We start from the raw sequence: 12,357 nt of genomic DNA on the forward strand, positions 1-12,357 counted from the left end.
TAGTTGTCACTAGTGCATGCCAAGAAAAGACATCTTTTTCTCCCCACACCCCCACTGGGAAGGGCTGCTATCCCTTCAGGAGATGTACCTTATCAGTTTGTATTTGGAAATGAAAGCTTTCGTGCATCCCTGCTGGGAACACCTGTAGGGACGCTCTCCTGTGTGGGCATAAGTGTGGGCTGTGAGCTTTTCAACAGAAACAAATATCTTCCCGCAGAGTGGGCAGTGATAACTGTCTGGCTGCTTCACTTCTCTTTCCTTTAGTAGTGAAGACTGACCATTTCTCCATGTAGGCACAAATCTCACAATGGAACCACAAACACTTCCTGAGCTGGCACAGGTAGACTTTGCACTAGGGGAACAGGAAATGGCCCCATAGCACTGGACAATGCTTGCGCCCATGCCAGTTTCACTCAGTTTGCCTTTGGTTTTGCCCTTTGCTTTTAGAGGTTCTAATTTATTTGCTGGTCTGAAGCTGGTGAGAAGTGCTTTGTCTTTACTGATGCATTGGTGAGATTCCAGCAGAGCTAAAGTCCCAAAAACGTTACTACAATTGGAGCATATCCAAGCGTCGGCACACTGTCTCTGCAATGAGAACAGAAACAGTTCCCTCAGATTAACCATTACAAAGAGAGAGAGGTCACATTCTTCTCACCAGCCCTATGTTGTCTTTGGTCGTCCCAAGGCCTCTCACTTCCCTCGGTGACAGGAGCAGGCACAGCACGTAACTGTCCCACCCAGACTGCTGTTCAGTTGGAGACATATTAATCTTAGCTGTGTACAAGCATGAAAACAAATGATTGGTAAATGATTATTTCCATGTTCTTGTCTGGTATATGCTATTCTAGCTCATGCTGAGCCATTGGTGATTTCCCCCCCCCCCTTCTTTTTTTCAGTGTCTCTGTGCTTGTTCTTATTATGGAAGTGCTAGTCACAGTTCCATAGTTAAGACTGAGTCAAGTTTTCCACTTAATTTTAGACTGAGAGCATTCTGTGATACTGCAGCTGTACAGAAGTCATGGGCCTGTGGGATTATTCTGCCAACAATGCAGGGTATATGTCTGTGTGTATCTCTCTCTCTCTCTCCATAGAGACATGGAGAAAGAAGAAAATAATGAGATGTAATACCTTTTGTGCTTTAACGCTGGGGGGCGGGGAAAGGGGGCGGGCGCTGTAACATGCAGCACATGTATGCCAAAGAATTAGGACATAACAAGTTAGAGCAGTGAACGGGTGAAAGGAGAATTTTAAGGACTGGTGTACTCAGTTTCCCAAGAACGTATGCCAGCATGTTAGTCTTTCCAGAGTTTAGCATTACATGCCAACACTGTATTGTGCTCTGTTTAGAGTACAAGTACGGTACACACAATAATAGAGCTTCAGATACTTTTCTTTTGCTATTTGATTGAAACTGTTAATTCAATGTTGGACTAGTTGACAATCATTTTCTGTCATGTGAACTGAGGCAAGGTGTTGGCCTGCATGCAGTCCTTGGACACTTACTGTTGTTAAAACTGGTGATAAAGCACAGATATCAGATTCTTCTTTGATGACAACTGCAGAAGCTTCCATAAACTTGGCGTAATCTGCAGCATACCACACTTTTAATTCTGTGTGGGGTTCAATTGGCTGTGAATGGAAAAAAATCCCCATTATTTTCTTGTATTGTCTTTGTTTCTATAGGAAACGTTTACATCTTATTTAAAACAGGTGGTAGTCTAGTTGTTGCCTTTACAGCAACTGTTTTCTTCACATCTGCTTAAACCCTTGATAGCTTATGTGATGCTGTATGGAATATGGGTGACCATTTATAATATTATTGATACCAATAGTATAGAATTGCAATGAATCTTACAAGATGCGCCATGTAAGGTATCAGTGGAAAAGTTCTGATTTGCTAAGTATAGTGGCCTTGTTTATATGCATGCATCATCTTTGTATCATGAGTTATTAATATGTATGATATCTGCATCTCCAACCTGTGCTGTTTCTGGATGGCATTGCTGAGGCCAGTCTGTCTGGGACTATCTAGACTGTTGGATGGCCAATCAAGGGCAATCAGCTCTACAATGAACCTACTGAGAGAAGCCAGGAGCTATGCCTATGAGCAGGGCCGGCTCCAGGCACCAGCATTCCAAGCAGGTGCTTAGGGCGGCAATCTGCAAGGAGCGGCAGTCCCTGTTGTTTTGTCCCCAGGCAGCGCGCCAAATTGCCACCGCGGACAGCGGGGGCAGCACGTGCGCCCTTAGGGCGGCAGGCGCGTTTCTGCGGCGGCCGCAATTCAGCAGCAGCTTCTATATTTAGCTGTCAGCGGTAGCTTCAGCTAAACATAGAAACTGCTGCCACCGCGGAAACACGCTGCCGCCCTAAGGGCACACGGACTGCCCCCGCTATCTACGACGGCAATTCAGTATGCTGCTTGGGGCGGCGAAAACTGTAGAGCTGGCCCTGCCTATGAGTCAGCAAGACATGTTGGGACATGCCTGTGGACAGGGGATTAGAAGATCTCTTCCATGCCCGTGAGCTTGGGTTTCGGACAGAAGATGTACAGGCCACATGGCAAAGGATAGTGAAAGGCAGCTGCATCTTCTCCATTTTGTCTTCAGTCCTGCTTCTCACCTCTGGAGAAACTTCTCTACGAACTGAAGCTTTGAACAAAGGACTGATAGACCCATCCAAGCTTTGGATGTGTTCCAGAGGAACTCCACAAGCCAGCAAACTCACCAGTGCTGCTAAGAACCTGATATATGGACTTTGAAATCTTATGTATGTATACAATTGCTTTCATCATTTAATGACTCTCTTCTCATTCTTTTCTAATAAACCTTTGGTTTTAGATACTAAAGGATTGGCTGGCAGGGTGGTATTTTGGGTAAGATCCAACCTAATATTGAGCTGGTTATGTGGGTGGCCCTTCGGGATCAGAAGAACATTTTGTATAGTGACTAGAGTTTTAAATAACTTCTCACATTACTGAACCTATTTGCTGTTTTGGAGCCAGAGACTGAAATTCAAAGGGAGCTGAGTGATTTCTTTTTTTTAAGCTTCCTGATAACCAGTGTGGGGTCAGGAGCACAGTTTAGTTAGATTAACCAACCAGTCACACAGTTTTGGGAGAATCTGCTCTCCTTTTAGCAGCCTGCCCTGGTCTTGACATTTTCAATGTGGGCTACTCTAGGCACCTTAGTTCACAGCTTAGTTTCAAAATTCAACTTTTTCTTTTTTTAAGAACAACTGTTCAATGTGAGTTGAAAAATCAGTTATTTATTTGTACAATTCCTAAAGACAGGGAGGAGGAAATTTAACAAAGGTCACTGAGGTTAAGACTAAGGTAAATACTATATCATAATATCTTTAGCCAATAATAATGCAAATTACAGAAAAATACAGAGTGAGCAGCAGTAAATACATTAGCATTTCACTCTTACATACTTTAAATTATTTCCATGCTGCTGTGGAGGAAACAGCAAAGATGATCAATGGCTGGGTCTTGTGCTACGTGTGACATCTTTACATCAATATTTTTGTTCTTTCCTAGCCTCAGTGTTTAACATGGGAATGATGGGGTAATACACACAAACTCTTAAGTGGCCAGATGGACTTTGAGCATGGATGATGCTTACTCACTTGTATACTGTGGGATTTTTGTTTTTAAAATGTGTGTTGTAGCGATTTGTCGTTTGCAGTAGTATTCCTCCAAATTCTCTAACAGTGTCCTCTAGTCACTCAATAGGCAAATGAGAGCTAAATAAGTGCCACTTAAAACTGCTGCTACAAAATGTGTATATGTACATGTACATGTCATTTTTATTTGTCTCATTGCAGTTTCTTTTCTTTGTTCCAAACTGAATCTTAAGGATCTTCATCTCTGTATTATAAAGGGGAGAGGAGGTGTCACCACTTTTTACCAGTCTTAACAGATTTTTTTTTTATGGTGTTCTTTCTCCTGCCTGTAGGAAATAGCTTTCTCTGTGACCAACTCCATGGCTATTCTGTGAAGCAAACAGCAGGGTGTGCTTTAGTATAGCAAGTGGCCCTCTCTCTCTCCCAGGAAGAGTTCATCGCACTCCCACAATACAGTGAGCAATGCTTTTCCTCAGGAGTGAGAGGAGCAAGGTCACTATTGAACCAGCCTCTCATATAATGCAGAATACACCCAGGCTGGTAAGACTCAATCCACCATACCCTGTTCTTCATGTTAGATATGTGTGACCAAATTTTCTGCTGGAATAAATGAGCACAGTTCCATTGAAGTCCATAGAACAGCACTCATTTACACTTGCAAAGAGTTTGACCTGTAACATTTAAATTATGCAAGAAAATATAGATTGACTAACTCATTATCATAACCTTGAAGAGAAAGCATTAGAGCTGTTGATTAATCACAGTTAACTGATGCAATTAATTACAAAAAATTAACTGCGATTAAAAAAATTAATCGTGATGAATTGCACTGTTAAACAATAGAATACCATTTGAAATTTATTTAATTTTTTTGGATGTTTTTCTACATTTTTCAAATATATTGATTTCTATTACAACACAGAATACGAAGTGTACAATGCTCACTTTATATAATTTTTATTACAAATATTTGCACGGTAAAAATGATGAGATAGTATTTCTCAATTCACCTCATACAAGTATTGTAGTGCAATCCCTTTTTTGTGAAAGTGTAAACTTACAAATGTAGATTTTTGTTGTTACATAACTGCACTCAAACAAAACAATGTAAAACATTAGAGCCCATAAGTCCATTTAGTCCTACTTCTTGTTCAGCCAACTGCTAAGACAAACAAGTTTGTTTACATTTATAGGGAATACTGCTGACTGCTTCTTATTTATGTCACCTGAAAGTGAGAACAAGCATTCACATGGCACTTTTGTAGCTGGCGTTGCAAGGTATTTACGTGCCAGATATGCTGAACATTTGTATGCCCCTTCATGCATCGGCCACCATTCCAGAGGAGATGCTTCAATGCTGATGATAGTTAAAAAAAAATAAATAATGTAGACTGAACTCCTTGGGAGAGAATTGTATGTCTCCTGTTTTACATACATTCTGCCATATATTTCATGTTATAACAGCCTTGGGTGATGACCCAGCTCATGTTTGTTTTAAGAACACTTTCACAGCAGATTTGACTAAACACAGAGAAGGTACCAATGTAAGATTTCTAAGGATAGATGCAGCACTCAACCCAAGGTTTAAGAATCTGAAGTGCTTTCCAAAATTTGAGAGGGACGAGGTGTGGAAAATGCTTTCAGATGTATTAAAAGAGCAACACTCAGATACGGAAACTACAGAACCCAAACCACCAAAAAAGAAAATCAACTTTCTACCAGTGGCATCTAACTTAGATGATGAAAATGAACATGCGTCGGTCCGCTCTGCTTTGGATCGTTATCGAGCAGAACCGTCATCAGTATGGACACACATCTGCTGGAATGAAGGTTGAAGCATGAAGGGACATATGAATCTTTAGCACATCTGGCACATAACTATCTTGCGATGCCGGCTACAACAGTGCCATGTGAACGCTTGTTGTCACTTTCAGGTGACATTGTAAACAAGACATGGGCAGCATTATCTCTTGCAAATTGTAATCAAACTTGTTTGTCTGACCAATTGGGTGAAGAAGGACTGAGTGTACTTGTAGGCTCTAAATTTTTACATAGTTTTATTTTTGAATGCAGTTATATTTTGTACATAATTCTACATTTGTAAATTCAACTTTCATTATAAAGAGATTGCACTACAGCACTTGCATTAGGTGAACTGAAAAATACTATTGTTTTTTACAATGCAAATATTTGTAATAAAAAATAAATATAAAGTGAGCACTGTATACTCTGTATTCTGTGTTGTAATTGAAATCAGTATATTTGAAAATGTAGAAAAATCCAAAAATATTCAAATAAGTAGTATTCTATTATTGTTTAACAGTGCGATTAATTACAATTAATTTTTTTAATCGCCTGACAATCCTAAAAAGCATTTTTGTGCTTTCCAAATAATGATACTTTTACCAGTTTTACTTATACAGCATAGATGTAATCATACTTTGTATAAAATCACAAAAGTAGCGTGGATACAGATCTATTCACTTCTACAAGACAATGTGACAATCTGTTACATATTACCACCTGTCACTTTTTACACTAACTTTCTTATGTAGCCAAATACTACTAATACTTCTATAGCACTGTATATCTTAAAAGCACTTTACAACCATTAACTAATTCTTGCAACACTCCTGTGAAGTAGGCAAGTATTATTCCCATTTTACAGATGGAGAAATGGAGAGGAAATCAGTTAAATAACTTGCCTAAAGTCGCACAGAAAATATGGGGTAGAGCTGGTATTAGATACTGTGAGTTCCTAACTCCTAAGCCTCTAAAAAAGTCCTACTTTAGAGAAGATATACTGTAGCTCAGGTAAAATATGGTTTAATAAAAAAAGCAAAACAAGAAAAATTTGGCACATTTACTCCAATACTAGAAAAGCTTCAGCTTTGTGAGATGGTAAGAGAATAAAATTGCATAGTCTTATAGTAAACCAAGATTTACAGCTGCTGTAGTCTTAGGATCCACTTTATAGTGGTCAAAACAACAAACAAACCCAAGAAGCAAGTTGCTATATTTCATTTCCACCTATAAATACAGTTTCTCTCAGAAAAATAATAATCCAGAGAATCTCTCAGAAACTGGTCACCTTGCAACAGGATCACAGTGCTAGAAATTCTGAAAAGTAAGTCTCTAACTAAATCACTGTTCTCGAGTATAGTATTCATTACTGTACCGCTTTCAAATTTTTCTGTTTAGTATCCAGTTTCTGAGCAACTGGTCTCCAAAAAGTTGTTCCAATATATATCTAAGAAAAGAAAGGTACTGTTTGTCCTTTCCGGAGCAAAGCTGTGCTAGAGCAAGCTCATCACAAACCAATTCAGATTTAAAAAAGAATATTTTTATAACAGCCATGCTTAAATTACAATTATCAACCATGCTATTTGAGTTGCGTTTTTTTTTACCATCACTATCATTGTCTTTCCTATCCTTTGCAGCAGATTCCATGACACATTAGGTCTAGTCCAGTAGTTCTCGGACTTTTGTACTGGTGACCCCTTTCACATAGCAAGCCTCTGAGTGAGATATCCCTTATAAATTAAAAACACATTTTTATATATTTAACACAATTATAAATGCTGGAGGCAGAGCAGGGTTTGGGGTGGAGACTGACAGCTTGTAACCCCCCACATATAATAACCTCCTGACTCCCAGTTTGAGAACCCCTGGTCTAGGCAGAAGGCCCAGTAAGCAGCCTGTTTGATTGATTGAACATTAAGTGTTATGAAGGGATGTATGTAATGGAGAAGAGGTTACTTAACCATAATCAGTCTCTCATCTGTGATGAGGTGAGCCAGTCTCCTCAGTTTTTGGGTACAGTAAGCTATCATTTGCATGGTAGTCATGGCGGTGGTGTAGCCTTAACTACCTTAACAGTCGTGAAGTAGACTTCTCCAGCGTACTGATAGGCTACAAGGGTCTGTTCTTCCTGGTTCCGGGCAAGTCGGACAAACATCATCCAGTTACCACAGTCTTCACTGGGAGCATCCAGAAAGTACTTTCTGCCATCTTTCAATACCTAAAGAAAAAGGAGAGAGGTTATGGGAGAAGGAATGAGTTACACCGGAGCTGTGGAAAGGAACACACTAAACTTTTCTGTTGAATTTGAGTCAGGGACAGGGCTTTTTATATATTTCTTTCATACACAGATGTTTTTAAAAACAAAATAAATGACACTTAAATGAGCCAACTGAAAAAAAAAAAGGTTAAGACTGTACAATTTTTGAGGAGCCCAGGCACAGAAATAACCAGGTATTTGTTTGAAATATGTAATTACAGGTTATATTATTTGTCAAATGATTTTTAGAATGATGTAAAAAGATATTTTAAAGGTTTAAGCGTAAGCAGACGGAGAAAGATAAGCTTTGAACTGTAATGCATTTTAAGTGCTTGATATCTCAACCTTCGGTTTTGTGCTGAAGTTTTGTTTTGTATGGAACAATAATATAATGAGTCTAATGGATAACATGCAGTATATTGATACGTCAACGCTCATCCCTCTTGACTGACCACATGTTGTATTCCCATAATAATAAGGACGTCATACTAATGAATGACAATGCCTGGAAAGTCTCTCATTCTCTCTGCTTCACTTTATTCCTTCTGGATTCCTTTTAGATGGAAAAAGAAAGGAATGTGTTGGGCAAGAGGCTTCAGATCTGCTGCCAGGATGTCACCCTTCAGTGACATACACTGAAAGATGGATTGTCTTGCTGTAGCAGTATGTCCATTTTCAGTATGTTGACACTTCATGCACAAATATGCCATTTATCTGCTCCACGGCTCATTTGAAAGCTCTTGAGAGTTAAGAAGCAATTATGTGAAACACTCTACATTTCCATTGCCTTTGGGAGCTTTTCATCTAACGTAGTTGCTGATGAAAATACATTTCTGCTGCATAAAGGCTGGTCTCAGTCACACTCAGGATTCTGGCAGATGGAAGGCAAAGCTCCTGCTGTTGTGCTGAAAGAAATTCAGGGTAAAGTCTCATGCCATTCTCTCTCTCGTGAGGTAACTCATCAGCCATTTAGAATATAAATCTTAAGATATTTAAGGGGATAGAGAGACTGACAGAGGAATGGGGGTGGGTGTTGTTTGCACTGTCAACCTCCCAAAGGGTTCCATCAGAGGACAGCTTTAACTTGCTGGCAGAGGCTATAGGCAGTCTTTGCTAGTGGGGTTCCTACCAGGTGCATTGTATCAGCTATTGCTGGTCACTTTCAAGGCTGCACTGGTTGTCCATGAGCCTGCCTGCACAGTGGGGGTAGCGAGTGTCCTATGCCAATGCAACCTTCCCTAGGCAGATGGCTAGGCTAGCAGTGGATAGTGTAATTCAGAAGGGAATCAAGGCTAATAACTGTAAACAAGTATTTTTTAAATTTAAACAAAGGTGTGCTTGATTAGGATGGTATACCTAGATACAACTGTACACAACTTTAAGATGCATATTATTTATTTGCATTGTGGAAGTGCCCAAAAGCTCTCATCATTGTGCTGGACACTGTACAAACTCACAGGAAGACATGGCAAAATAGATTATAACCAAAAGAAACAAGACAACAACGATATAAGCAATATGTCAAAGGTTGTGTCTCTTGTGGTTTACATTAAAAAAATGTGCCCCCATTATCCTGTTTTCCTCAATGAACAGGTGCCTTAACCAGTTGCTGCCATTATTGCTGAGTCAGCCACAGAAAAAGATTAATCTTTGGTGTGAGTGGGTTGTTTTTTTATAAAGTCAAATGGTGCCTGGATTACTGGTTAGTGAAAATATAAAAGGACAGACTTTGCCAAAGCTCTGCCTGCTCTTTAAAAATCCTCTGGAAAATTTCCTAACAGCAATGACTGAGGAATAACACTCCCATTAAACTAGCAGAACCCCCGGCAATAGACATTTTAAAAATTGATTGGACAAATTCTAGATTGGGCAAATCCAAGCCAGAACACCTCAGCATTACACTAGAAGATCAAATTGGTCTGCATCATATATTAAGTTTGTATCAAATTATGCATCACTAGATCAAAATTGGAAAACCAGTTGGCAATTAAAGTTACCCTGACCTGAAAAGCATGAAACTTTGGACATGACTGCATGTGCAGTATGAATACTCTTGCATATGAAACTTGAATAGGAAAAAGAGAGATGCTTATGCCACTTAAAAAAGAAATAAATACAAAATTGAAATATTACAAATCCTGCTGCAATAGTTTAGAACCCAGCAAAGAAAATCTTCAAAAGCCCGCTTGAACCTCTGAGTTTATTACCTGTAGAACTAGCCTGTTGTCATCATAGTGGGTAAGTTTTGTAGATAGTTTCCCAACATAAGGACCAAATTGTGTTCTCTTCTGTATAACTTTCTTAGCAAACACTCCAAGGACTGTGAATAAAAATAAGACCAGTCTAAGAAGAATATGCACATCATGATCTAAATCCCAAATATCTTCAACTGAGGGAACTGAACATAGGGAAGTGTAACATAGGAGGGACACATGGAATTCCTCTCCTAGACTCAGGCTGAGGAATAAATCAGGCAAGTACTTCTAAATGCAGTGGTTCTCAAATTGGGGGTCCTGACCCCTCAGGGGATCACAAGGTTATTACACGGGGCATCTTGAGCTGTCAGCCTCCACCCCAAAACATCACTTCACCTCCAGCATTTTTAATAATATTAAATATAAAAAGTGTTTTTAATTTATAAATGGGGTTGAACTCAGAGGCTCTCTGTGAGAAAGGGGTCACCAATACAAAAATTTGAGAACCTCTGCTCTAATGGGTAAAATTTTCAGTCACTGTTAAAATGGGACTGGGTAACATTTCCAAAACCACCTAATTCACAATGAATTGCCAATTTTCATATTAAACTGTGGGCTAGAAGTATGGATCAGTCAGAATGATGTGAGCGTCAGCAGGGCTATTGTAAGCTACTAAATATCACTTCCCCAGGGTTCTGCACCTTGGCATGTTTGACAAGGTTGTCCTCTCCAGCAATCAGTGTGTATAGCTATGAAAATACAAAGTAAGCTATCTTACATGTTCCATTATTCCCCCATATTAACAGTGATAGTACTGCACAGAAGACCTTCATTTTCAGCAGTACTATCTAGGGAGAATTAGAGTTTTATAACAATCATTAGGGAATATCTGTAAATTAGCAAGGAGTTTGTAATTCCCCTTCTCTCTCCAAACTCCAATGAACTACCATGTGGCCTGAAAGAAACAATACAATCTTTCTAAAATGCTGACTTTAGATGCTGAAAAGGTGAATTGTACTGAACCTTCATATGCCATCTGAATTTTGTTTCTTTCATTGCTACTTTGTTTATTGAACCTCTTTCCCCCTTTGCACACCTATGTCACAATTAAGTGAAGTACCTATAGGTAGGGCTACAATTTTGTCAAGGAGGTCACAAATCATGAATTTGAATAACATCTATGAAATCTTAGAAATGGCTGTAGAAATACATTTGATGAGGACCCCCAAACAAAGTGACATTGTCACCAGGTGCACGGGGTCACAGCACTGCTCAGGTTTGGTCTGTCTGTCCCTCTGTCTCCATCAGTGGTGGGTTCTGGGATTTAGCTGTGCTCAACCGAAAATTAAGATAGGCTGTTTAGAACTATCTGAACAAAATGCCACTTTTAAGTTACTTCTGAAAACAAGCACTGTTAGTACCTTTTTGTCGCTTCTTTCCCAAGCCATAGCCAAAAGAGCTACGATACTTACTCTGTTGGTTCCCAGCTCGCAGCTCCAGCACTCGCAAAGTGAGGTAGTGAGGTAGGGTAAGGCGGGCTCGACTGGGAATAACCCTGTCTTTAACCCTGAAGAGTGGTCCATGGAGTTTGCATTCTCCTAGAAGGCTTTTGCTGCAGTCCTCACACCCTATAAGCCAAGAAGAAAGTTCCCAATTACAAAAGTAATGTACTATCTTCCCCCTATTCCCAAGAAGTTGAGCATGAAAAGGAGACTGCAAAATAACATCTTACTCTTCTAGCACCCTTCATACTGGAGGATCCCAAAGCCCTTTGCAGACTTAAACTGATACACTTGCTAATACAGGGCTCACTTCACCCTCAAATGAAATACAGCCACCTCAGAGGCATACCGCAAAAAAAAATTCTGCATTTCCATGGACACAGAATTTGCCCCCTACTGCAGAATTTTCTGCTGCCATGAAACTTGTCACATCTGTCCCCTCCTTTCACTCTCAGCATACGTCTACACTGCAATAAAACACCCGTGGCTGGCCATGGCAGCTGACTCAGGTTCAGGCTGTCAGGTTATAAAATTGCAATGTCCATATTCAGGCTCAGGCTGGAGCCCAGGCTCTGGGACCACAGGCTGAGATCAGCGGACTGGTTTTTTTTTTTTATTGCAGTGTAGACACATCCTCACATGCCAAAGCAGAGCAGGGAATTCATGCTAATCAGTACTACGCTCTCGCTACCTGAGCTCATACAGAAGGAGTACAGGCCAGCACAGATCAAAGTACTGCTCCTAACCCAGCGCTCCTCAAACTTTTGAGGTCTATGCCCCCCCACTGCCCCTGAGCTGGGGTCAGGAGTGGGGCCATGGCAGACAGGGTTAAGGAGGCCCAGCTGGGGGTAGGGGCTGCAGCTGGGGCCAGAGCCGCCACCAGGGCTGTGGCTGGAGGTGGGGGTGGAGCCACAGCTGGCTGTGGTGGGGGCCAGCAGTCCAGCCCTGCGGCCAGGTGCGGCTCCACTCCCAGCCT

At 40.4% G+C, this 12,357-nt stretch overlaps 1 protein-coding gene across 1 annotated transcript in view; it reads right to left on the reverse strand.

Moving 5' to 3' along the window:
* PLAGL1 (PLAG1 like zinc finger 1) overlaps window positions 1–12,357 on the reverse strand; it is an 89,597-nt gene that overhangs the window by 2,199 nt on the left and 75,041 nt on the right. Inside the window, exons 3-7 of the mRNA XM_030556484.1 lie at window positions 11,352–11,507; window positions 9,892–10,004; window positions 7,496–7,645; window positions 1,504–1,629; window positions 89–585 (exon numbers count right to left, since the gene is read on the reverse strand). Coding sequence (XP_030412344.1) covers window positions 89–585; window positions 1,504–1,629; window positions 7,496–7,645; window positions 9,892–10,004; window positions 11,352–11,507 — 1,042 coding nt within the window. The remainder of the gene's footprint in view (window positions 1–88; window positions 586–1,503; window positions 1,630–7,495; window positions 7,646–9,891; window positions 10,005–11,351; window positions 11,508–12,357) is intronic.

The sequence above is a fragment of the Gopherus evgoodei genome, chromosome 3 (genome assembly GCF_007399415.2).
Source record: "Gopherus evgoodei ecotype Sinaloan lineage chromosome 3, rGopEvg1_v1.p, whole genome shotgun sequence".
NCBI classification, from domain to species: Eukaryota; Metazoa; Chordata; order Testudines; family Testudinidae; genus Gopherus; species Gopherus evgoodei.